We start from the raw sequence: 27304 nt of genomic DNA, 5'->3' as shown, positions 1-27304 counted from the left end.
GAAACCCTTGGGTGAAACTCACCCGGCTTTAGTAACCAACCCAACTGCATAGACTTTAGACAACCATGTAAAGGGGTAAGTGAATTAATCATCCAGTTGGATTCCATTTGAATATTTTTCTTCCATATGTGTGTTCCCTCTAGGCAATTGTCTAGTGTCACTTGAAATTGATGAGGGTTCTTTTGGAGGTTATTTTGGGGAAGTTGGTGAAACAACAGACAGCTGTTCTTGGGAACAAGTGTCACAGGATCTGCCTAAGCTAGCTTCTAGTAAAAAAAAAAAAAGTCTGGGGCACATTGTCCTTTTCCTTTCTATATTAGGTTGTTTACTGGTAGCCAAAATTTTTAATTCAGCTTCCCCAACACATAGAAAAGAAAACTCCCATTTACGAAGCACCTACTGTGGTGCCAGAATGTGACTCTGGTCAAAAGTATAGTTTTAAAGTGGAAAACTGGAAAACTAGGCATTCTCAGACAACCCTGATGTACATGACAATTCACAGCTTCTTCTAGCTTGTATACAATGTTCTTCCTAATTGGACATTGATTGATCACCAATAAAGGCAAAGTCATTACTTAAAATTGGTCCAGATCCTCTTGTGCTGAGTAATTGTCTTGAGTCATTTTCACTGCAGTATTAAAAAGCATAGAAACATGATAGAAGTGAGGTACAATAAACAAGCTCCTAAATTATAAATCTCTGTTAAAAGGTTTGACAGACGTATCTGTTTCAGGATTTTGTTAAGTAGGTGGAGGGGTCCTTTGGGCGGGAGGGTGGGGGGTGGGGGGGTGGGAATGAAGGGATCAAGTGAATAAACGTGATTGAACTTGAGGCTAGTGTAGGTCTGGAAAACCAATCAAGACTTGGGTAAACCTATATAAATCAATTTATGTGCCAGAGAATGAATAGCTGACTTTTTCCAAATGCCAATTCAGCAATTACCAAGTCTGTTGGCGGTTAATTAAAAACTACCATCTCGTTACGTTCAGAGTTAAATTACAAGTGTGAAAACTACTACTGTTAGCAGGAACTGAATGCTCTGGACTCTCTGTACTCTCATCAAAAGGAGGGCAGGGATAAATAACTTTTATTTAACTCACTAAAAAAATCTCTCTCAGCTCTTTCGTATTTAATTAACTTCTTATCTTCTCAGAGCGTGAGTCTTACTCAGAGTTCCTAACTAGGAATGGAAACATTTGTTCGTCTGCTCATTTTGTGCAGAAGACTTCTCTCACATGAATTGAGTAGCAAAGTTAGAAATAATTGAACCCCAAAGGCATTGGGGAAAGTGACACCTACCCAAAGCTTTGCATTGAGGCAATTGAACCCAAGAGAGATTTATGGCGGAAAACGGTGATTTTGGCTTTCTTGCCTCTGTGCCTCCAAGCCTGGAGACGTTGGGTTGAAGCACTTTTGTGGACTTTCGGTAAAGTTTTCGTGCTTATTTGGAAGTTGTCTTCATGAATTTAATGTTTTCCTCTTTCAAAGATTCCACTGTCCGAGAGACCAAACATCTATCACCATGGTGGATGTGAAGTGTCTGAGTGACTATGAGTTACAGAATGAACTTAATAAGCTTGGATATTCACCTGGCCCGATATTACGTACGTACGCAGCAAATATTAGAGACTAGTCGTTTATCACTTACAAACTACCTCCAGAGATTTAAAATCATTTACAATGGAAGGAACATATGCAATAAAAGCCCTCAAAATGGAAATACAAAACAAATTTTTATACACAAAAAACCATAAACAGGGAAGAGGTGATAAATACGTCCCGATGCTACCTATGGATTACTAAATAGGGAGCCAGAGAAAAAGGATTGTTTTTTTTCCAACAAGGAAAAACAAGTTACTCTTGATGATATCACCCTGTTGGGTGGGGTTTTGTTTGTTTGTTTGTTTGTTTCATTTCTAGTATGTGTGCCATGTTAGCTTTTTGTGTATTTATTGTTCGTATTCCCCATAGATAGGATGTACGGTTTTGTCAGTCTTACTTTCGGATGTGTCCAATGCCTGCCTCCGTGGCTAATCCACAGAGGCCCCACCTTAAGTGTTTGTGGAAGGAAAGGAGAGCAGCTGTGGGGTCGACCCGATTGTAAAAGCCATGATTCACCAACAACGTAAGGTACAAGAATAAGCGCCTTCTCTGTGAAAGACCTTGAACGCGGTGAGATCGTATACACAAACAGGACAACTGACTGTGTTCTCTGCATTCTTCTTCAGCTTCCACCAGAAAAGCGTATGAAAAAAAGTTGGTGCAACTCTTGGTCTCACCTCCCAGTGACACTAAAGGTACCGTCGGAAGCTGCGCTGTTAGAGAGCGACTGTGTACTTATTCGAACCTTGTCTGGTATGATCTATGCGGCAGGGTGGCCTGCGAAATATCCATATGGCCCGTTTTCACACGGAGCCTGGAGACTAGGCCCCTGGGCTGCCAAAGGAACCCAATACTCCATTGTCCATGCCGGTGACCCCACTGGAGGAAAGCCGGAGGGGAGGCACTGTCCTCTTATTAACCAGAACCAAATCTGGGTTTGATTTCTAAAACCAGAAGTTCCTACAGGTAGTTTTCCCATCTCCTTTGAGGTCTCAACCTCTGCCTTGCCTCAATCAATACATTTGGCAATGATTTTGTTCGGATTAAATGATTTCAAGTGCATTCAGAAAGATGAAGCCAACTGTACCTTCCTGAATTCCTATGCCTACTGCCTTCCCGACTTCGTAGGCGCTGACCACAGCTGGTCTCTTCCGGGCCCCAGGGGAGGTGGAGAGCTGTGGTCTCTGGGATCCCGGGGCTCCCATTCCAGTGGCCCCTGCCCCATGTGCAGCATTCTTCTGTAGGGGCGTCTGGCTTGAAATCGTAGGGGGTGGGCTTGAAGACTCCTACGATCAACTCCAAGGCTGTCTCATTCGATAAAGAGTTATTAGGAGGCCTCTATGAGCCACAGTCAAATAATAGAACTACCATGTACTGAAGGCCACCAATGCATCTCTGTTCTAATGCGCAATGTCTCATTCAACCCCCACGCTTCTAGCTGAAGTCCAGAGAGGCCAAGTGACCGGCCCAACATCAAATAGCTAGGAGGCAGCCCCAGAGTGGGCCATGAAGAACAAGGTCCGTTGTCTCTGTCGCCACTACACGTCCAGATCCTGGAAGTACTAGGTGCTTAGTACTAATAGTACTAAGCACATAGCACGAATTCAGGAAATGTTGATTGAAAGAGGGTGACAGAACCGACGTTTGAATCCAGGTCTGGTTCTCATCGTCGTGCTCCTTCTACCACGGCAAGTGGCTACCCTAGACCCTTTCTGGATGTGCAATGTGTTCCGAGTCCTATCCCGGGCCTGGGACTGCTTGTGTTTCCTGCCCTCGACAGGAGCCGAAGGGACTCCATCAGCCCTTTGATGAAATGCAGTGCCAGCGTGCAAGATTCCAGAAAGGAAGGCTTGTGTACTCACAGCTCACAGCCGCCCAGTGCTGCAGGTCAAAGCTGCACGGCCAAGCTGTTGTGGCCTCAGGCCAAGCTCTCCTGGTTCCCAGCACGCAGCCCTCCACGGAGGGGCATTTACGCCCAGGCGAGGAGAAAATGGGCCCTTCGGTTTGTAAGCTTTGCCATTGCTTCGTAGACTGTGTCCACCTGCTGTTAGCCGACTGCAGGCGATCCGGTCAGAGGTGGGAACTCTGGTTCAGTCCTACCCTTGTAATGCAATTCTGTTGTGTCAGTGGATGGTGATTAGGTCAAGTACGAAATGACTGCTTCTCCGGGTCAGGTCTGAATCAGACATTTGAATTCCCTCACTGGAGGAGCCTCGTAGACCCTGGTGCCATTCAAATGAAGGGGGTGATGCAGAACTGCTAAATTCCCGGGGAGATTCGTCTTGGGCATTTCACAGAAACACCTAATCCCCGGGCAGGGTTGCTGAGGGGAGTGTGCGGCAGGGGGCAGTGACGACCTGAGGCTAGGCATTAGGTTATCCAAACAACCTGGGTAGGTTTGATTTTCCTCGTTGCCCCTCATTGTTTTGGCCCCCAGTGGGCATAGTTTTAATGACTGCACCTCTTTTCAAGCTGCCCAAATATTTTTGAGTCGGAGGGCTCATTTAAAATCCCCTCCAACGGTTCTGCTGAACGTGCAGTGGCACACGATCGCTCCAGGTTTATCAAAATGCTTCTCCACGGGCTGAAGCCAAGGGTTGATGAACAACCAACCACCTTTCCTTCCCCTGGCAGTTTCCCTGATTTTGAAGCCTTTTAGCCAAGATTTGGCCTTCCCTCCTGGGGAAGGGGGCGGGGGGCTTCTTTGGACACAGAAGGAGAAACTCCTCCTGCCCTGTCTTGATATTCAGGGATGTATGAGGCTTGCAGCTGGTTTGAAGGGGCACTGACTAGACTGAAAAGAGCCGCCCAGACGAGCAGCCAGCTTGCACGCAGCAATGTGTTTTTCTCGGAGACATACACCTATGACAGCCTTCCTGTCAGGAGCCCCCGCCGTGTCCCCCCCCCCGGGGGAAGGCCTCAGCGCATCGCACAAAGGCCACCGCAGAGATGCTCTTTTCCCTCAGAAGGGCAAAGTGAATTTTCTTCCCCTCCCCAAATTCTTCTGCCCTACAGTTGAGAGAATTCACCCCGACGATTGGTGTTTATTTCCTTTGCTCGCTCGTATGTTCTCATGGCCCTGTTTTCCTTTTGTTTCCCGTGATCCAGAGCTTAAGACCACTATCATTTTGAAAGGAAATATCCTTCTCTCATCAGAAAAACACAAGGGACCCAAAAAAGTATGTACAATTCTAATGCATGAATACTTTTACCCATATATTAAATATAGGAACTAGCACTCTTCGCACGTATTAAGAAAGGAAATAGCAAGTCGCTACATTCTGTGACAGGGGTAGGATCCTCGCTTAAAGAGGCTCCTTTGAATGCAGGTTTCTGTTTTGTGAAACTATTTCCATGTTCTGGCTCAAGACCCTCACCCCCCCACCCCCCCAGTAGCACGGTCCTCCAGCCCCTCCGTGAAAGCACTGCCTACCTCACAGGGTGGGTGTCAAGTGAAAGGCTGTGCGGGGAAAGCGCTAGAACGAGGCACATAATTAGTTCATATAATGAACTCCAAGATGTCAACTCCAGGGACTTAGTTCTCAGTCCTCTGACCACGGTCCCTCTGTATTTAGAGACGCCTGCCTCCTTCAATTGTAACACCACCATGCTCGCCCAGTTCTTGGTTCTGTACCTCTGTGCCCATTCTGACTCGTCTTTTGGCCTCTAAAGGAGATCGGTCTGCAGGCCCCCCTCCCCTCCTGCTCTGCATCATTTCCCTTGGCCTCCCATTCCCCTGAGGCGTAGGCCTGCCTAACCAGCCACTTCCTGGAAAGCCCCCTCCTCTTCCTTGTCCTTTCATCCCTCCCCTCTGTCCTGCATTCACGCAACAAATTTTATAATCATGAACATTTCGTGGATTACATAAGTGTATTTACGCTTCTCCCCCGTGGCTGTCTCTACTTCCCAGCTCCTCACGTGGGACACGGGGACCAAACTCATTTCTGTTGACTCCAAACCTGCATTTGTGGCCTCTGTTCACCTTCATGGTTTTACCACCTTCCCATCCAGGCTCAAAGCCTCAAGAGTCATCTTGGAACCCCCACTCCCATGGCCCCTCACATGTAAACACTTGCCAATCCTATGGATTTCAGTCATGAGTTTTAAAGATCCAGCCCCCAGGGGTGCCTGGCTGGCTCAGTAGGTAGAGCGCATGCGCGTGACTCTTGATCTCAGCATCTTGAGTTCAAGCCCCACGTTGGGTGTGGAGCCTACTGGAGGGGAAAAAAAAAAAAAAAAAAAAAAGGAAGAAAATCCATCCTTCCTTTCTGCTACATCCTAACTTGCACCATATTACTTTTTTTTTTTAATTTTATTTCAACAATTGTAATATCCTCCTAAGCGTCCTGGGCCTCTGGCCTTTCCTGACTCTAGTTCAGATCTACAAGCAGAGACTGAATCATGCCTGGAAACAAGACGCAAACTTCCCACACACGATGAAGGTCCCGTAACTTCATCTGATGCCTTATTACCACACCCCCCCCCCCCACCACCACCCCCGCCATTTTTGTTCTGGTTAAAATCCTGTGATGGTTTACCGACGATCTCAAAGGCCATGCCTGGGCCTCCCCTTAAAATTGCCATTTATCCCCTTCAATAGCTGTCACAGGCTCTTGCACAAACTAGGAGCCCGAAGCTCACCTCATGAAGTCTGCCATGGCAGCTCTAGTGACAAATAGGTTAGTTTGCAAATATGGTCTAGTAATTCTTCTAAAAATTGTTTTTAATGTTTTTAGTATTTTAATTTTTGAGAGGGGGGAAGAGCATGAGCGTGGGAGGGGCAGAGAGAGAGAGAGAGAGAGAGAGACAGAATCCGCAGCAGACTCCACGCTCTGAGCTGTCAGCACAGAGCCCGACGTGGGGCTCGAACTCACGGACCACCGCGAGATCATGACCTGAGCCGAAGTCAGACACTCACCTGACTGAGCTACCCAGGTGCCCCTGGTCTCATATTTAAACTACTTGCTGCATTTCAACAAATGAAAAGGAAACCCCCAAGTAAATATTCTGGTAGTATGCCATAAGCTTTAGCTTCCCATTTGAACATAACTCAAATTTGATGAAGTAATTCTGATATCTTATCAGGTTTTCTAAAAGAATTTTTAAGATCTTCCAAATGGTTCATCAAAGGAATCTTTTCCATTCAGAAAACCTCATTTCCACACACACACACACACACACACACACAAACCCTTTGTAATAGTTCCGGCAAAGACATGGAGGGGGGAAAAACAACCAGAGTATTTAAAATGCATCGGATGGGACCAATGCCCTTCAGTCCTTGCTTTACATAAACCTGAAATAAAACCACATCAATATTTTGAATTGGCAATAGAATTAAGCAGAAAGTCTGTGATGGCATGAAACGTTTTGACCCTGGAGGATTTATATTAGCCACTTGGATTCTCAGAAGGGCCTCAAGACATCTGTTCAACTTTAAATTCTAAAGTAAATGTAAATAAGCATTTAAATTTCCACATAAAAGATGGTAAAAGTGTGTTTATTGAGATACTTGTCTAACACCATAGGCTTTAATTACTTAAGAGCAGTGGTCTGTGCCTAACAGTCTTCTAAGTACCTGGAAAGGTAGTATTTCCGCATTTCTTTGAAACACAAATGAACACCTATTTTCCTCTCCCATCCTGGGCTTCCAGTGGCATACAAACCACTTTGAGATTTGGATTATGTCAACTTCTGGAAGCTTTGTGATACTGTATGTGTGTCTTGTATCAAATCATGTATGCAGCCCCACTGCTCTGGTGGTTAAGACCACTCAGAAAGTCAGGCCAATATTTCAAAAAAATTTTTTTAATAAATAGTTCTGAGACAGAGCGTGCGAGCCGGGGAGGAGCAGAGAGAGAGGGAGACCCAGAATCCGAAGCAGGTTCCAGGCTCCGAGCTGTCAGCACAGAGCCCGATGGGGGGCTCGAACTCACGGACTGTGAGGTCATGACCTGAGCCCAAGTCGGACGCTCAACCTACTGAGCCACCCAGGCACCCCAGGCCAATAATTTTTTCCTAATTAAAAAAATTTTTTTAATGTTTGTTTTTGAGAGAGAGAGAGAGAGCGCGCGCGCGCGCGCGCATTAGTGGGGGAGGGGCAGAGAGAGAGAGGGAGAGACACAGAATCTGAAGCAGGCTCCAGGCTCCAAGCTGTCAGCACAGAGCCCTACACGGGGCTCAAACTCAGGGACTGTGAGATCATGACCTGAGCCCAAGTGGGACACTCACCTGACTGAGCCACCCAGGCTCCCCAGGGCAATATATATATTTTTAACTGGGGACTTTTTTTGTCCCATGGACTCCAGGCACACCTTCCAGTGCTTCCAGTGGCAGAGTAGGCAATAGAGCCCGTGTGTGTAACACAGGCTCTAAGTCCCTTCTACCAAAGAGGGGAAAATGGGATTTGCGGTGTTAGGGAGGCAGAATAATCTACAATGTCACGTTGCATGAAGTGGCCTTTGAGTAAGGTGACCATGTCATTTACACCCCAACAAGATGCTCTTGAGAATGAAAGGGGACGCTTCCAGAAGGGACTTGGGAATACCAGGAGTCAAGCAGGACTGTCCTGGCGAACCAGGGCATATGGACGCCCTGGCTCAGGCACGTTTCCTTGGGTGAAGATGTTGGCATGCGCAGACTAACTCGAGGACTGGATACCCAGAGGGCAGCTGACCCCAGGAGGTAGGCTTCCAGAGCTCCTGGCCCCTTTGGGCATCTCCTTGTTCCCTCCCAGACACAACATGCTCTTTCCTGCCGGAACCCCAGTTCACTCAGTCCTCCCAGCCTGGAAGATTCTCTTCTCTCTTGTCACCTAGCCTACACATTCCACTAGGAGCTTCTAAAAATGTGTTCCCTCGGTCTGCACCTCGCAGGCGGCCTTTTCAGTCAGCCCCAACTCCCACCCTCCTCCTAAGAGCTTTTGCTTCGCGTGTAAAACGCTGAGGGTGAAAACCTATGTCTTTGAATCCTCTGCATTGCATTCAATGGCAGGCATACGGGGGCGGGGAGGGAGAGGGAGTTACTCAGTCTTTGTTGGCTGAGGCGAAGGGAGCCTTTGTTGTGCACGGATGTTGGTGATCTCCCTCTCTCTGACCTCCTATTCTGTACCACCTCTTTTGTATCTTAGACATACCTTAATGTATTCTCCTGAGAGACAACACTTAGCTCACAGTGAATTGATGACCACCCAGGGAATGGTTGCAAGAGAACTTCCACCCCTGAGTCTCAGCCTGTGAGTTAACAACTATTTATCTATACTGGGCGTTGTGCTAGACCTTTCTGAGGAAGAGAAGAGGTGTAACAGGAGCCACAGTCCCCGTCCCCAAGAAACTTAAAAATGAGCTCGGGAGACAAAAAGTATGTGTATCCAAAATACGGACGCCAGAGCCAGACGGCCTGGGTTCAAATCCCAGCTCTGCCACCGACTTGGACAAGACACTTGACCTGTCAGTTTCCTCACCTACACATCGGGATAATTAATAACGGACTCAACTTCGCAGGGCGTGGCGAGGATTAAGTTACAAAATATAAAACAGAGTACTGACGGCACGCGAGAGGAGCTATGTAAGTACAATAAGAACCACTCTCATCAATACTATTTTTGTTTTTTTTGTTTTTTTTTTTTAATTTTTTTTTTCAACGTTTTTTTTTTTTTTTTTTTAATTTATTTTGGGACAGAGAGAGACAGAGCATGAACGGGGGAGGGGCAGAGAGAGAGGGAGACACAGAATCGGAAACAGGCTCCAAGCTCCGAGCCATCAGCCCAGAGCCTGACGCGGGGCTCGAACTCACGGACCGCGAGATCGTGACCTGGCTGAAGTCGGACGCTTAACCGACTGCGCCACCCAGGCGCCCCATCAATACTATTTTTGAATGTTTATTTATTAATTTTGAGAGAGAGGGTGCAAGGAGGGGAGGAGCAGAGAGAGAGGGAGACAGAGACTCCCAAGCAGGCTCCAGGCTGTCAGCACAGAGCCGCCGCGGGGCTCGAACTCACAAACTGCGAGATCATGACCTGAGCCGAAGTCGGACACTCAACCGACTGAGCCACGCAGGCTCTCTTATCAATACTATGTACAAAGCATGATATTTAATTATCCACAAAACAAAGCAAAATACCTAATGAGAAATAATATAATGGCGAGCGAATCCTCAGTATTGAACTCCTAAGTGCTGCAGAATGATATATCGGAGTGCCTGCGGATATGTTCACATAATTAAATATACAGATAGAATTAAAGACTGCTCTCTGTAAATGCTGTGTGTTGAATGAGGCAGACCAGCCTTAAAAAAAAAAAAAGTCATATGTGCCCTCCTAGGCGGCTTCTTCACCTTATGCTAATCCTTCCCCTGCCTTTTGAAACATTGAAAAATAATTTATTTTGAAAGAACTTCAAACCTGGGGACAGTGGCGAGATTAATACAAGGTATAAAGAACTCCCATATTGCTTTCACCCAGATTGTCCAGGGTGTTAGCTTTACAACACTTGCTCCGTGTGTGCGCACGCGCGCGCCCTGCCATCGGGTCCTTGAACCTGTTGAGAGCAAACTGGAGACAGGAAGTCCCTCCCCTAGCTCCCCGCCATGTCTCCGCCCACCCCCAAAGGATGCGTTCTACGTAACCACCACGTGATGCTCCATATAAGGACGTTCACATTGATTCCACGCTACTGTCTAATCTTCAGACCCCATTCAAATTTCACCAATTGTCCCAAAAATGCCCGTTTGCTTTCCGATCCATGAGCAATCCAAAAAGGCACATGGCTTCTCTGCAGCCTCCTTCGGTCTGGATGAGCCGTGCCTCAATCTTTCCCTGTCATTCACGCCCTTGACTATTTTTAAAAAGTACAAGCCTTTCATTCTGTAGGGTGATTTTTCTGTCTGATTTTTCCTTTTGACTATTCATAGAGGCCTCGCTTTCTGGGCAGAAATTCCTCAGACATGATGCTGTGCTGTTCTCGGAGCATCACTCCGGGGAACATGTCACCCTGTTCCCCAGTGATGAGGGTAACCTTAATCACCTGGAAAAGTTGGTGTTTGTCAGGTTTCTCCAAAAGACCATCATTTTCCCTTTGTAACGGAACCGTATTTTGTGGGGAAATATTCTGAAATGACGCCAACATAACGTTCTTCATCAAATCTCATCCGTAGCCCTAGCACCCATGATGACTGCCTGATTCAACTTCCATTACGACGATGGCCCATTAAAATTTTTTATTTCTAGGGGTGCCTGGCTGGCTCACTTGGTAGGTCATGGGACTCTTGATCTCGGGGTCATGAGTTCAAGCCCCATATTGGGCAGAGAAATTACTTTAAAAAATTAAAAAGAAAAAGAAAAAGATTTTCTATTCCTTTGTTTTAATGTATATTTATTCTGGAAGAGAAAGAGAGACAGAGAGAGAGAGAGAGAGAGAGAGAGAGAGAGAGAGAGAATGACCAGGGGGAGAGGCAGAGAGAGAGAGAAGAGAAAGAAATCCCAAGCAGGTTCCCCACTGTCAGCCCAGAGCTCAACGTGGGGCACGATCTCATGAACCGTGACATCATGACCTGAGCCGAAATCAAGAGTCGGATGCTTAACTGACTGAGCCCCCCAGGTGCCCCAAAGATTTTCTATTTCTATCCTTCCTTCTATACTTATTAGTTGACATTCTACTAAGGAATGTAAGGAAGATCTCCCCTTCTCATTTATCCATTCATTCATATGTATTAGTATGGACTCATTGATTCCTTTTGATTCAGTAGGTTGTATTCGTTGATATCATTTTAATGCTCAAGTTGTTCCAGATTTGGCTAGTGGGAGCCCCTTCAAAATGGATACTGTGCCCTTTTAACATGTCTTCATTATTCCTTGAGGGTTTTCTTAATCTCTGGCACAAGATGTTTCAGACCTTTCTTGTGCTTTTTCTCCCCAAGGAGCCTTGGTTCCTTTTACTGCAGGATGGTATTTGGAAACCAAAATCTAGGACTTTAGGGAGCTCATTGCTACTGGGGAGTCATTGCTTCCAGGCCCTCTCAGTGAATAGAGCTAAAAAATAAATGTATATATATGTACACATACACATACACATCTAAAACTATTTTCATCTCTCTCTCTCTGTATGTATATATATATGTATATATATGCATATATATACACACACATATACATATATACGTATATATGTATATATACACATATATATGTATATATGTATACACATATACGTGTATATGTGTGTGCATATATATATATATATATTAAATTAAAAAGCCATGAGTTCATGTTGATCTCCAGTTCCAATCCAACATTTTAGTGTTCCTTATAACCTTTCCCCTTCCTATGACAGTGAAACACCTGGCTTTCATTATCCTCAATATATCTACATTAAAATAATGTATTTTAGAGAGAGAGAGAGGGAGAACACACCAGTGCAGGAGAGGGGCAGAGAGAGAGAGAGAGAGAGAGAGAGAGAGAGAATCTCAAGCAGGCTCCATGCTCAGCATGGAGCTCAACTCACGACTTGATCCCATGACCCTGGGATAGTGACCTGAGCTGAAATCAAGAGTTGGATGCTCAACCAACTGAGCCACCCAGGCGCCCCTAAATTTTTTTTAAGTAGGCTTCCTGCCCAGCACAGAGCCCCATGTGGAGCTTGAACTCATGACCCCGAGATCATGACCTGAGCTGAGATCAAGAGTCGGGCACTTAACTGACTGTGCCTCCCAGGCGCCCCTATATCTACATTTTTGCTCAATTTTTAAAATTTTTCTCAGTGTGACCAAATCTCCCGTCATAACAGCCGCCACCAGTTCTGCATAACCCCCATCACCACTTCCTTGCCCACTAGACATGCCAGCCATGTCTCTCTTCCCTGGACACAAGGCACAGGTCACACTAATGCCTCCATGCTGTCCCCTCTCCTTCCCCTCCCATTCTTCAACCACCGAGCACCTCAGTACCTCCCCTCTACATGCACAGCCCCCTGACCTCCATTTCTTTGGCCTCTGGACATGCTGACAGTCTGTGTCTATGTCCCCTTTGCCTTACCACCAGTGCAGAACACAGTGCAGAGGGGAAGAGAGGTAAGGAAAGCTTCAGGTCTCCTTTTGCTTCCTGTTCTGAGGTCTGTTTCCATATCTTTGTGCCAAGACTTCAATAGGATTTTTACTCTCTGTGTCTCCATTGCTATTATTGCTGATAAGATACTTTGTAAGCCTATAATTAGCCTGTGTATTGCCTACCCCAAATGCTGCAATCAGAAGGCCCAGTGTGCCAAGGGAATATGTATTAAAGGGAATATATATTAACTTTTTTTTTTTTTTTTTTTTTTTTTTTGGGACAGAGAGAGAGACAGAGCATGAATGGGGGAGGGGCAGAGAGAGAGGGAGACACAGAATCGGAAACAGGCTCCAGGCTCCGAGCCATCAGCCCAGAGCCTGACGCGGGGCTCGAACTCACGGACCGCGAGATCGTGACCTGGCTGAAGTCGGACGCTTAACCGACTGCGCCACCCAGGCGCCAAGGGAATATATATTAAGCGTGCAGTTGAGTTGCAGGTAAAGTTTTTAGGAGAGCTGACATTAAACATCGCTATAATAATTTCTTAGTTAATTGAAAAACATCCCTATTCCCACTAGTAGTTGTATATTCTAGTTGGGTCAAAGTGAAGAGTAAATTACACATTCTATAACTACTTAATAAGCCCTTTGTTCTTACCTGTAACATGTGCTAATGGGAATAAATGCTGTCTTTACAAGGAATGTAATTTAACATTCTCCCTATAAAAATGCTGACCTCCTAGTAGATATGCTTAACTATGCTTAATGATCAATGTGTCTTTGTCTTATTGATTATATGCTGATTCTTTCTGTGTATCGGAACCCAGTTTTTGAGGCATAAGAGCCCCAGGAAGAGATAGTGAAACCAAACTCTGGTTACAGTGCTTCTAGTGTGATAACAAAGGTAAATTTATTTTCATAAAACTGAATTATGAGCAGTAGTGTTCCCTTTCTAAAGAAAATATGAATTTACTTAGAAAGTTCAGCTTTTCTTTTTCATTTCAGAATATAGCCTTACTGACTTGAGCTAATTTATAATTTGCTTTTGGGGTATAGCTATTTTAGGGAAAGGGGTTTCCTGTTGTACCTCCCGTACGAGAACCCCAGATTTTTTTTTTTTTAATTTTTTTTTTTTCAACATTTTTTATTTATTTTTGGGACAGAGAGAGACAGAGCATGAACGGGGGAGGGGCAGAGAGAGAGGGAGACACAGAATCGGAAACAGGCTCCAGGCTCCGAGCCATCAGCCCAGAGCCTGACGCGGGGCTCGAACTCACGGACCGCGAGATCGTGACCTGGCTGAAGTCGGACGCTTAACCGACTGCGCCACCCAGGCGCCCCGAACCCCAGATTATTTTAATCTCCTGGAACTTGTTAAGGTTTTGTAAGCACCAGGCACTATTTATCACTGTTCATGAGCCCAGGCATGATTTATTATAATTATTGATCATGGGATTTCCTATCTTGAAAGGCTTCTTGAAGGAGGCTACATGGCTCATCTTACAGATGAGGAAACAAGGCAGAGAGTGGATATGACTTGCCCAAGACCACAGAGACCACACGGAGAGGTAGCAGAAAAACTGGAAATAGAATTCCAGCCTCCTAATTTCTATTCTGTTGCCCTTTCTGTTGTATCAGGCTGCCAAAGGGGAGGAAAACCAACCAGGCACCTGAGTAGTGAAACAGCTCCCCCCAGTGTCTCTTCTCGCAGTGTCGCAGAAGGACTCCTGGACATCTGTTCACCCGTGGAAACAGAGGCTTACTTTCCGATGATTGCTTTGTAATGAGAGTCCCTATGAGGCATTTTTTGGTGACACTTTCATTCACACGTAAAAGCTGTGGTGCAGAAATCAGCACAGTTCAAATGGGTTGACACGTATACAGACGGATTTGCCCAAGTGGACAGAAAAAAACCCTCAAACCTGAAAATATTTTTGACATTTTATCCTAATATGTCTTATGCATCTAAAAGGGTAAAAAAGAATTATATAATGAGCAGTTAGATTCCCACTCCAGAGATCGAAAAAATAAGTCAATTCTGTTGAAGACTCCAAGACTCCAATATAGCCCTCCTTCCTCCCTTCCCCCCAAGGTAACCACTACCCTGAATTCTCTACTTTTCTTTCTTTTCCTTTTCTTTATAGTATCCACAAACTTTAGTGTCTCCTGATTTTACATTTTATGTAAATGATATCATCACGTTAAGTATTTCTGAATAACTTCCCTTTGTCATTCAGCATTATGTCCTGGGCTTCTTGCAATATTTGTAGTACTAATTCATTCATTTTCACTGTTGTGTAGTTATTATAAATATATATCGATCCACTCCTTATTTATTGGACATTTGGACTGTTTCCAAGCTTTTCTGATACGAGCTGCTGCAAACATTGTGATACAGGATCCATTGTGTACACGTGCAAGAATTTTTTTCTAATTGCATGAATACACCCAGGAATGGAATTGCTACAATAGTCCAGCACACAGACCTCTTTAACTTTAGAGATCATGTGAAATCACTCTACAAAGGGACTGCACCAGCTTACATTGCTACCAACAACATATTAAGAGATCCGTCGTTTTCAGTCTTCTTTAAAATTTAGTACTGCCGGATGTAATGTTTGTCAAAGTAGTGGGTGTAAGATTGTATTTCACCAAAACTACAATTTGCTTATTGTTGTTAATAAGGTTGACCATCTTCCTACACGTTTGTTGCTCATTTGTGTTTTCTGATCTGTGAAATGCCTGTTCGTGTCTTTTGCCCATTTTTCTATTAGGTTATCTTTTTCTAGTTAATTTACAGGATCTCTTTATATATTTTGGATACTAATCCTTTGTCACTCATAATTATAGCACACATCTTCTAGTAATCTGGGCTCATCTTTTGTTTTTACAGCAGTTTGGGGTTCACCGCAAAATTGAGATGAAAGTGCAGAGATTTCTCATCTACTCCCTGACCCTACACATGCATAGCTTCCCCCATTATAAACATCCTCCACCAGTTGGCTTATCTTTTCACTCTCTCCTTGGTGTCTTTTAAAAAAAGTAACAAAAAAGATAGTTTCAAACTTACAGGAAGTACAGAAAGTTTCTTTCTTTTTTTTTTTTTTAAGGTTTATTTATTTATTTTGAGAGAGAGAGCACACATGCACACTTAAGCAGGGGAGGGGCAGAGAGAGAAGCAGAGAGAATCCCAAGCAGGTTCCATGCTGTCAACGCAGAGCCCAATGGGGGCTTGATCCCACAAACTGTGAGATCATGACTTGAGCTAAGATCAACAGTTGGATGCTCAACTGACTGAGCCACCCAAGGATCCCAAGAAAGTTTTAACAAATAATTCTTTTTAAAAATGGATTAATTTATTTTTATTTTAGAGAGAGAGCATGTTCACAGGAGAGAGGGGCAAAGGGAGAGAGAGAGAGAGAGAGAGAGAGAGAGAGAGAATCCCAAGCAGGGTCCATGCTCAGCACAGAGCCCAACTCGGGGCTCGATTTCACAACCTTGAGATCATGACCTGAGTCAGACACTCAACCCACTAAGCCACTCAGGTGTCTCTTCCTAACAAATAATTTTATATGGCCTTCACCCAGATTTACCAATTTTTAACATTTTACCATTTTTTAAAATAATTTTATCTATCTTTTTCTTGGACTAAATTGTACACATCATGATCTTTTACTCCCTCCCCAAAACTTCATTATGTATTTCCTTAGACTAAAGGATAAGGATATTCATACTATAGTGACAAGAATCATAAATTTTTCTATTAGGATTAAATTCACATAAAATTTACTATTTTAAAGTGCACAATCCACTGGCCTTTAGAGCATTCATAATGCTATGAAACCACCACTATCTAGTTTCAAAACATTTCATCACCTCAAAATAACACTCAGTCCTCATTAAGCAGTAACTCCCCAACTCCTTCCTGGCAACTACTAATCTGCTTTCTGTTTCAATGGATTTACTTCTGCTAGATATTTCCTATAAATGGCACACTCAGGTTGTGATATTTTGTGGCTGGCCTCTTTCATTTAGCTTAAGGTTTTCAAGGTCCATCCACATTACAGCCTGTATTTGTATTGACACTCGAGTGACTAATGTTCCATTATATGAATATACCACTGCTTATTTATTCATTCTCCTGTTGATGGACATTTGGATTGTTTCCACCCCATGCATATTGGGAGAAGTGATACTATAAAAATTCAAGGACAAGTCTTTGAATACTTGTTTTCGATTCCTTTAGATATACACCTAGGAGTGGAATTGCCGGGTCATAAGGTAGCTCTGTGTTTAACATTTTGAGTAATGGCTAAACCATTTTCCGCAATAGCTGGGGCACGTTGCATTCCCGCTAATGTCTGAGGGTTTCAGTAGCACCGTATCCTTGCCAACACTTGTCGTTCTACGCCACGTTGTTTTTAGGAGCCATCCTGGAGGACGTGAACTGGTACCTCAGTGTGGTTTTGATTTGCATTTTCCTAATGGCTAACGATGTGGAGCATCTTTTCATGTGCTTATTGGCCATTTTTATATCTTCTTTGGAGAAATGTCTAGTCCGGCCCGTTGTCCATTTTTTGACCGGGTTGCTTGTCTTTTTATTGTTGAGTTGTAAACGCTCTTGTATGTTCTGAATGCCAAGCTTTTATCAGATATGAGATTTGCAAATATTTTTTCTCATTCTGTGGGTTGCCTTTTCACTTTCTTGATGATATCTCTTGGTGCACAAAGATCTTCAGAAGTTTGACTATGACGTGTATTTGGCATGGATTTTTTTTTGTGTTTGTCCTGTGTGGAATCCACTCAGCTTCTTGAACTGTACATTTGTGGCTGTTGCCAAATTTGGGATATTTTCAGCCATTATTTCTTCAAATGCCTTTTTCAGCCTGACCTCATTTGTTTTGTTTTGGTTTGGTTTGTTTGCTTGCTCTGTTTTCTCTCTGTGTTTTGTTTTGGGCGATTTATGCAGTTTTTTCTTCAAGTAGATTGATTCTTTCCTCTGTCTTCTCAATTTTTCTGTTAAGCCAAGCCTATCTAGTGAGTTTTTTTTTTAAATTTTGGCTGTTGCATTTTTTTCACTTCTAAATTTACTCTTCTCTATATATTCTACTCTTACATTCTATTCTATATGTTGGCTCTTCTCTACATATTCTACTTCTCTGTAAGTCGTTAATTTTTTGTTGTTGTTTGCTACAAACCTTTTCATATTGTTCCTTGAAGCATTTTATGAAGGCTGCTTTAAAATCCTGCTCAGATAATTCCAATATTTGTGTCATCTCAGGGTTTTTTTTAATGTTTATTTATTTATTTTGAGAGAAGGAGAGAGAAAGAGAGAGAGGCAAAGAGAGAATCTCAAGCAGGCCCCACACTGTCAGTGCAGAGCCCAATGTGGGGATAGATCCCATGACCCTGGGATCATGACCTGAGCTGACATTGAGTCGGGTGCTTAACTGACTGAGCCACCCAGGCACCCTGAAAGGGGAGTTTATTACCTATTATTCCCAATTCATGCCATGCAGAGTCACATGGGGAATTATGAAGGTCAAGCAGGGAATGAGAGTGAGGGGAAAGTATGGGCACCCAACTTTATTGTGGGTTTTGCAGGAAGAAATCGATCAGGCAAGGTATGCATTTTAGGACTGGCTAATTTGAATGATTTCGGTGGGCTCCAGGCTACAGAGGTGGTTCCTAGTTGGCCAGTATCTGGCCCTGGACTGAACCAGAGCAAAGGAAGTATTGGCTTAGTATGTGAAGGAAAAAGGAAGTGGTTGGGATTATGGGTTTGGGTTGGTTGGCTTGCCCAGGAAAGGCTTGCTCACATGCATTAGCAAGGCTCTGATCACCTGACGACGTTAAAGCATCATAAACCCCAGAAAACAAAAGCCATGAGAACAACACGGTCTCTATTCTGATCAATTTGTCTAGCCTGTGCTGATAGCAGAATGTTTCAATTATCTTCACAAGCCCGCAACCTCCTTGTTGTTTTATTTCTTTTATTTCTTTTCTTTAAGTTTACTTTTTGAGAGACAGAGAGAGCTTCTGACAGAGAGGATGGGGGAGGGGCAGAAAGAGAGGGAGACAGAGAATCCCAAGCAGGCTCCGCACTGTCAGCACAGAGCTCGACGTGGGGCTCGAACTCACAAACTGTGAGACCATGACATGAGCTGAAATCAAGAGTCAGACACAACCAACTGAGCCAGCCAGGCGTCCCTCTTCTTGTTGTTTTGAAACAGTGCCTTTATTTTCCTTGTCCTTTTGCCCTTCCATGTAAATTTCAGAATAAGCTTACCAAGTTCCATGAAAAATTCAGATTGGAATTTTGACTGAAATTTTTACTGGCTTTATACATTAATTTGGAAAGAACTACACTTTACTCTGTTGCGTCTTCCTGTTCACATTCTTTACATTTATGCAAACTTTTTTTAATGTTCTTTGGTAAGATTTTATAATTTTCTCACTGTAGGTCATGCTTATCTTTTGTTAGCTTTCGTAGGTAGCTATATTGCCTAAACTTTTAATTTTTGTTGCTATTGGGAATAGTATCTTTGTAAAAATTATGTTTTAAATGGCCTGTTGCTAGCATATAGAAATATAATTGACTTTTGCATATTGATCTTTTAATAATGACTCATTGCAATTATAATTTTTCTGTAGATTTTTTTTTTAGCCCAGTTTGTAGACTTTTAATTTTTGTGTTTGTTTTGCTACGCCGCCTAAGACCCCTTTATTACAGTGTTAAGTAAGAATGATAATAAGAATTCTTTCTTTGGTTCTGATTTTAAAGGAACTGTTTTTAGTATTTTACCTTTGAGTGTAGGTGTTGGAAGTCACTTTTTAAAAATAACTTATTTATTTATTTTTAAATTTGCATCCAAGTTAGTTAGCATATAGTGCAATAATGATTTCAGTAGAATATGGTGATTCGTCCCCTACATTTAATACCAGTGCTCATCCCAACAGGTATCCTCCTTAATGACCCTTCCCCATTTAGCCCACCCCCCCACACACACAACACCTCCAGCGACCCTCAGTTTGTTCTCTATATTTAAGAATCTCTTATGTTTTGCCCCCTCCCTGTTTTTATATTATTTTTCCTTCCCTTCCCTTATGGTCATCTGTTTTGTATCTTAAGTTCCTCATATGAGTGAAGTCATATGATATTTGTCTTTGACTGACTAATTTCGCTTAGCATAATACCCTCTAGTTCCATTCCACATTGTTGCAAATGGCAAGATTTCATTCTTTTTGATTGCTGAGTAATACTCCATTGTGTGTGTGTGTGTGTGTGTGTGTGTGTGTGTGTATATATATACCACATCTTCTTTATCCATTCATCTGCTGATGGACATTTGGGCTCTTTCCATACTTTGGCTATTGTCGATAGTGCTGCTATAAACATGGCGGTGCATGTGTCCCTTCAAAACAGCACACCTGTATCCCGTAGTGCACTTGTTGGGTCGTAGGGTGGAAGACACTTTTTTTTTTTTTTTTTTAATTTTTTTTTTCAACATTTTTAAATTTATTTTTGGGACAGAGAGAGACAGAGCATGAACGGGGGAGGGGCAGAGAGAGGGAGACACAGAATCGGAAACAGGCTCCAGGCTCCGAGCCATCAGCCCAGAGCCTGACGCGGGGCTCGAACTCACGGACCGCGAGATCGTGACCTGGCTGAAGTCGGACGCTTAACCGACTGCGCCACCCAGGCGCCCCTGGAAGACACTTTTTATCAAGTTAAAGAAGTTCCCGTTCTATTTCTGATTTGCTAGAAGATGCCTTTTTTAAAAAAAAATCAGGAATGGAGATGATCATAAGGTTTTTAACCCTTCTTTCGTTAATGTGCTACAGATTATTTTAGAAGGCTTTTAATTAACTCAAAATCGCGACTTAGGTTAAAGGAACACAATGTTGAAAATGAGAGCTCTATTACATCAAGGTTGACGTATAGACAATGAAGTAAGAGTCTAAAATTATTGTAGGATCTTTTATTAACGGAATCATGTTTAGTCAACAAAGGGATTTGAGGTTAACTCAATTTTCAAGAGCTCTAAATCAAAAGGATTTTTTTCCGCCCGTGAGTAGGGTCACAACTGACAGTTTGCCAAGTTGTTGATACAAATGTCTGGTTCTACAGATAGGCCGTTTTAGAAAAACCGCATCCATGAAAGAGAGCCGTTGGAAAGTGTAATACATTGCAGTTAGGAGAAGATGTCACCTCCCCACCTCCAGGAGCGGCACTGCCTCCTGACTCCCCCGAGGCCGGCAGGAAGAAGTCCTGGAACAGTAAGAGAAAGGAGTGGAAAGGCACCCAGCACTCAGCCCGGCGCCCTCCTCTACCTGGCTGTCACTGTAGGTGTCAGGCTAGCACATTTCTGGCCAGGTTCGGGTCTACCCTGGAAAATATACATCTCGCGGAAGTGCAAACAAGCTTGTGTTTCCTTATGCACAAAAATGAATGGCTTCCGTCAAGGTAGATCATTTTTCAAAAACCAAATACATGTTGTGATGAGTAATGACTTAAAGAGATTGTTGATCATTGTTCTTCTGGTTCTGGATATTAGCCCCGCGTTTTGTAGTCACTATAATACAGTATGACATAATATCTCATTCACAATCCGCTTGCAGATTCAATGGATGTAATAAGTAGGCCAGAATGAGCACAAAATTAGCCTACCAAGAAAAATCTTCCTAAAAAACCAATTTATCTACAATATTTAAGAAGCGATCAGATGGCTACAAGTGTTACTTCCATGGGAAATTAATGAGTGATTTGATCACTTATTAATTAACGAAAACATCATTTTAGACATATGTTTTTGCTCTATTTTTAAGGATGAGTTTCCCCAATAGAAATATGACAAAACAAAAACACAGGGCATCAGAGTCAGACTATCTGGGTTTAAGTATAGTTGTGCCTTTCACTAATTGTGTACCTGGGCAAATAATTTCGCTCCATAAACCCGTGTTCTCATCTGTAAAATGGTCACTACAGAGTTGTTAGGAAGATTCCATGGACTGGGGCATGTCGAATGGCCAAGATAACAGACGAGCAGAACATGGTATTTCTGATTCTTTTCTAGTAAAACAGCATTATCTACCACTCTGGAGGACAGCAGGGTGATTCTGAACAGGGACTCTGAGGCTACACCTACCTGGGTTGACTCCTGGCTCCACTCTCTCACCAGCTGTGTGACCGAGGTTTTAAACCCTCCACGCCTCGGTTTTGTCACCTGCGAAATGGGCATGAAAACACCTTCTTCACAGGGTGGTATTGAGACTGAAATGAGTTTGTTGAGGTAAAATGCTCAGAGCGGTGCCCGGCGCACAGAAATACTATAGAAGTGTTCGCTGGGATTATAATAAGACACTCATCGTCGATTGCATTGGCACATCTCAGAGTTGCTTACATCCTAATGACAGCTGTGATCAATAATAGGCGGATGGGTGTCACTTTCTGAATCGAATGCCAGGACTATAGCGAAGAGGGCACGCATTCCCTCGTGGCCCTCTTCTGTGAGCACGCGGAAAGCAGCCAGCTTTGCAGTTTCTTGCTCTGGGCGAAGGGAGAAAGGAACATTACATCCCCCATGGGCGCCACGCGCCCCCACTCAGCCATTGCTTTAATGAACACCGGTATTTTTCAGTTCCACTGTAAATGCTGTTTATAGTGAAAACCATATTTTAACGACATGAAAGGTTTTTTTTAATGAAAAATGAATCATGCTACAGACACAAAAACTAATTTATTTCATCGCTTCCATTTTCCTCTAATGTTTGTTTCGGTGTGTGTTTACCCAGTGGCCATTGTATACATACAATTTTATACTCTGTTTATTGGGATCAATAACCTTTTCCCCTGACTTTATAATTATTATTATCGACGGCTGCACAGTCAAGTCGAGAGGCCATAATTATTCCGTTTTTGAAAATCAAAATGCCCACGTGTTACATGCTGTCGGAGAACTCCACATGTGAGTGATAGTAAAGAAATGATAAAAGAAAAGGCAATCAAGACTTAAATCTCGTTATGGCAGGAGGGAAGAGGAGGGGACGAGTATTTGATTGCCTAAGAGCTGTGAAATCCTATAATTTGATTTTGCAAAAGACTTCTGCCCCAAATGTTTTCTTTAACAGATCTATTTTTACATTTAAGAGAATTAAAAAGAAGTCGCATGTGACGGGTACATAGAGGCTCATTATCCTATCGTCTCCTCTTGTATACGCTCAAAACTTTCTGTAATTAAAAAGGTTGAAAAAAAGAATGTGCTTATAAACGATTTTCCCTTTGCCCTTGGAAATAGTTTGAAGTGTCTCTTTGTGAGCAAACCGCCACTAGCCCACGTGGCAACTTGGTAAGAATTTTCAAAGCCCCTTTTCCTCAATAGCCCCCCTCTTCCAGGCAGTTGTAGGGGTTTGCACACCTGCAGCGTCTACGCTGGGCACAGCGCTTCCTTGGATGTGACATCTCGCGCTACCCACAGCTTCCCACCATCCACAGAGGCCCTGCTTGGGTATCATTAAACCGCTGTTAAGAACATCATCTTCTAGAAGGTGAGGCAGGGAGCGGAGGCATGGGGTGCAGGCTGTGGCTGTTTCATCATCTGTGGCCTGGACTGGGAAGGGAGTGACCAGCCATAGGTGATGGTACGACAGGCCATGCCCTGCCCGCCCCACCTTGGGCTGAGACCGTTGGACCTGCCGAAGACACCCGGCCTGGACACTGCAGAAATTCGAGGATGCTGAGGCCTGAATCATAATTGGGGAATGGACAGTCAAGGAAAACCAGACATAGGAGGAAAACCAGCAACACGCAATTAATAATAATTACCATGATCATAATCATCATTGCTAACATTTATTGGATGCTTACGCCGTGCCAGGGGAGCTTTGAATCATTTTGCATATATTAAGTCACTTAATCTTTACAAGTCGATTTCACAGGGAGGAAACAAAGGCATAGAGAGCTATAGCTTTTCACTTTGTTTGGAAAAATAACCACATGAAAGAAACTTTGGGGAAAATAAAAGAAAACGTGATTACCCCGATTTCTTTTTTTTTTTTTTTAACGTTTATTTATTTTTGAGACAGAGAGAGACAGAGCATGAATGGGGGAGGGTCAGAGAGAGGGAGACACAGAATCTGAAACTGGCTCCAGGCTCTGAGCTGTCAGCACAGAGCCCGACGCGGGGCCCGAACTCACGGACTGCGAGATCATGACCTGAGCCGAAGTCGGCCGCCCAACCGACTGAGCCACCCAGGCGCCCCTACCCCGATTTCTATCCCTCTCACCGAACTATCATTTTCCGAGATCACTTTTTGTTCACAGTCAGCTTGTTTTTTATTTGTTTATTTTATTACTATTATTTTTTTAATAAGCTCTACACTTAACGTGGGAACCCATGACCCCGAGATCGAGTCACATGCTCTCCCGGCTGAGCCAGCCAGGTGCTGCCCCACCGACCTGTGTTTTAAAATAACTTTAGTCTTTTTATAAAACTGGTGCATGCTCGTAAAAAAAGCTCCAAGCAATAAAAAAAAAAAAAAAAAAAAAGTCCAGATAAGAACAAAATAGAGAGTTGATATTTAAGACCAGAATGCTGCTTGCATCATGTGACCCTAGTTACTGGTGTGTCTATTGTTAAAGTGTGAGTCACTGGAGCAAAATATTATGCCGTGGAACTTGGATGTTTTTGCTAACTACTGAGGAAAGGCAAACTTAAAAGTTTGTGTTCTGAGGTAATGAATACCTGAGGTACCAAAACTTCTATCAGTTCTCAGATGATACGACTTTTTCTAGAATCAAAAAAGAAAGTCCTTTGTAGAAGACATTGGACACAGTAAATTCTTGTTGATTAGAGAACAACAATAAATTCTTGTTTTCTGTTCATTAGAGACCTGAGGCTTTCACCACGAGACCAAAAGCTCTAGATAGCTGCTGCCTGGCTTATAAGCATTCTGAGGGAATAAGGTAATGCTTTTCTTAGCATATTGTTGTCTTATATATAACTCCTGGAAAAAGTTTTGTTGTTCGGATTTTTGTGAAGGGCTTGAGGCTGAAAAGAATCTGTGGAGAAAGAAGGATTATTTCATAATTTCAAGGCTAGAGGGACCTTGAAGGACCTTTCAAGGCTGAAGGGACCTTGTATACTGTCCAGTTCACCACGTATGTTTGGAGATAAGGAAAGAGGCCAGGGAGGTTGAGGAGGGTGACAAAAGTCAAACTGAACTGAGACCAGAATCCAAGTGTCTCGATTTGTAGTCTTTGGGGACATTTATTCCTCTTTGCGTCTTGAAAAAACGGAGCGAAAAAAAGAAGCAGGCAGTTGAAATAAAAGCCCCAAACGGGCCATTTTATTTGTTGGTCAGAGAGTAAAGTCTTCTGGAAAGTTCCCTAACTTCTAATAAAGTGAGGCAGATTTCCAGGATTAGACGAGTGGCTACATAAGACTCTCGCCGAAAGATTTCAGAGAGCACCATCTTGTCCTTTTAAACATGACATTAGCAGATTTCAAAAGCACATCCCATCTCGACCCTGTAAGTCCCTGAGTCAGGCCTTGGGCCAGCCCTGAAAGATGTTATGCAGGTGGGTGATAATAATAATTAATAAACGCCCTTTTGGATTTTAGCGAGCTCACATCCCTGTGATCCCTTGTTGAAATCTGCAGAGGTTTTAAATGAGTAGAGGGCTGCTCCCGAAAGCCCCACCATGGTTCTCCCTTGGGGCCCAAGGGCCAGATACTTTAAGGGGGTGCTCCAGTCCTAGCCAGCCACAACCCCACTAATGTTTTTGCAGGCTTACAAGAAGAGCATCAAGCACCAGATTCAAAGAATGGAGAAGCCCCCGAGAGACAGACTACTGCACAGTGGACAACATTATTGAGTTCTGGAACGTAGAAATGTTTCCAGTGGCCTTGAGGCTTGCTGTGCTTGGCATCTTCATCATTGTGTTATTTGTCTACATAACAGTGGAAAGGAAGCCGTTCTTTGGTTAAGTGCTTTAGGGCAGAACAATGAGTGAGCACCTGAGTATCGGAAAGGAAAGACGTCTCCAAAGGGGGACGCCGGGCCCCATGGCCCGCTAGCCTTGTGCTATGGTGCCCTCACAGATCTGTACCCAGGCTCATCATTTCGAAGCTGAAGAGGCCTTATGTACTCTCTAGTTCACCACTTATGTTTCAAGAGAAGGAAACAGGCCAGGGAGGTTGAGGGAAGTGCGAAAAGTCACAATGAACGGAGACCAGAATCCAAGGCCGGGAAGGGAGGAGGGAGAGAACCAGGCACTTGTGTGAAAAAGCGTAATGACAGGGACTTCCCCGATGATGGCCATCATTAAATGCTTCCACAGTTGGCATACTTCTAAAGAGGAAACTGTGCCTGGTGGTGTTGTTGTTGTTTAATGTTTTATTTATTTTTAAGACAGAGACGGAGCATGTGTGGGGAGGGGCAGAGAGAGAGGGAGACACAGAATCGGAAGCAGGCTCCAGGCTCTGAGCTGTCAGCACAGGGCCGATGCGGGGCTCGAACTCACGGACCGCGAGATCATGACCTGATCCGAAGTTGGACGCTTAACCGACTGAGCCACCCAGGTGCCCCTGGTGTTTTTCTTTTCAACTATGGTGATAAGCCATAGGTCCCACTTGATTCCAAAGGCCACAACAGGTAATTAACAAAAAAGGAAATGTGTCTGGTTTGGCAAACATCAAACGGTTTAGAACAAGATAGCTTTTCTGCCATTGGAATGTAGCAAGATTTGAAAAAATTAATGCCCGATGAGGGAATGTTATGATCGTGGCCTCTGGGAGAAGGGCAGGGCTGGGTAGGTACCTGGCTCTTCTGTTTATTGGCTCTGTGACCCTGGGTGAGTTAGTTGTCTGAGCTTTAGTTTTCTTTCTTTCTTTCTTTCTTTCTTTCTTTCTTTCTTTCTTTCTTTCTTTCCTTTCTTTTTCTTTCTTTTTTTAAAGACTTTGAGACTATTTATTTTTTATTTTTTTTAACGCTCATTCTTTTTCGAGGGACAGAAAGAGACAGAGCGCAAGCAGGGGTGGGGCAGAGAGAGAGGGAGACAGAATCTGAAACAGGCTCCTGGCTCTGAGCTGTCAGCACAGAACCTGATGTGGGGCTCAAACCCACAAAGCTGTGAGCTTTAGTTTCAACTTCTGAAGATAGGGATAGAATAGACCTCTTAGGGGGATGAAGAATGTGAAGAAATAATGCATACAAAGTACTTAGTGTGGTCCACAACTGATTGGTAGTAAGCCTTCAAGAAATGCTCAAGCAATGTTCACTTTGGGACAATATTTCTACTCCCTGGAGGAGCTAATTCTAGATACAGACAAGTCTTTTCCCTCCCTGTTTAAAAGTTTTTATTTAGGGGAGCCTGGGTGGCTCTGTCAGTTAGGCATCAGCTTCTGCTCAGGTCATGATCTCATGGTTCATGGGTTCAAGCCCCGCATCGGGCTCTGTGCTGACAGCTCAGAGCCTGGAGCCTGCTTCGGATTCTCTGTCTCCCTCTCTCTCTGCCCCTCCCCCGCTCATGCTCTGTCTTTCCCTCTCTCTCAAAAATAAATAAACATTAGAAAAATTTTTTTAATTTAAATTCCAGTTAATATACAGTACAATATTAGTTTCAGGAGTACAATACAGTGATTCAATATTTCCATGCAAC

At 43.6% G+C, this 27304-nt stretch overlaps 1 protein-coding gene across 1 annotated transcript; it reads left to right on the top strand.

Annotated features, from left to right (window-relative positions):
* On the top strand, positions 1-26007 carry LEMD1 (LEM domain containing 1). The gene is made up of 5 exons (XM_058700961.1): positions 1-75; positions 1489-1604; positions 4711-4781; positions 24531-24607; positions 25433-26007. Exons 2-5 carry the CDS (start codon positions 1523-1525, stop codon positions 25629-25631), a joined length of 429 nt encoding a protein of 142 aa, XP_058556944.1. The 5' UTR covers positions 1-75; positions 1489-1522; the 3' UTR covers positions 25632-26007.
* The last annotated feature ends 1297 nt before the right edge of the window (positions 26008-27304 follow it).

The sequence above is a fragment of the Neofelis nebulosa genome, chromosome 15, assembly GCF_028018385.1.
Source record: "Neofelis nebulosa isolate mNeoNeb1 chromosome 15, mNeoNeb1.pri, whole genome shotgun sequence".
Lineage (NCBI taxonomy): Eukaryota > Metazoa > Chordata > Mammalia > Carnivora > Felidae > Neofelis > Neofelis nebulosa.
The sequence above is the reverse complement of the archived record's forward strand: the minus strand, read 5'-3'. Positions and strand labels throughout refer to the sequence as shown.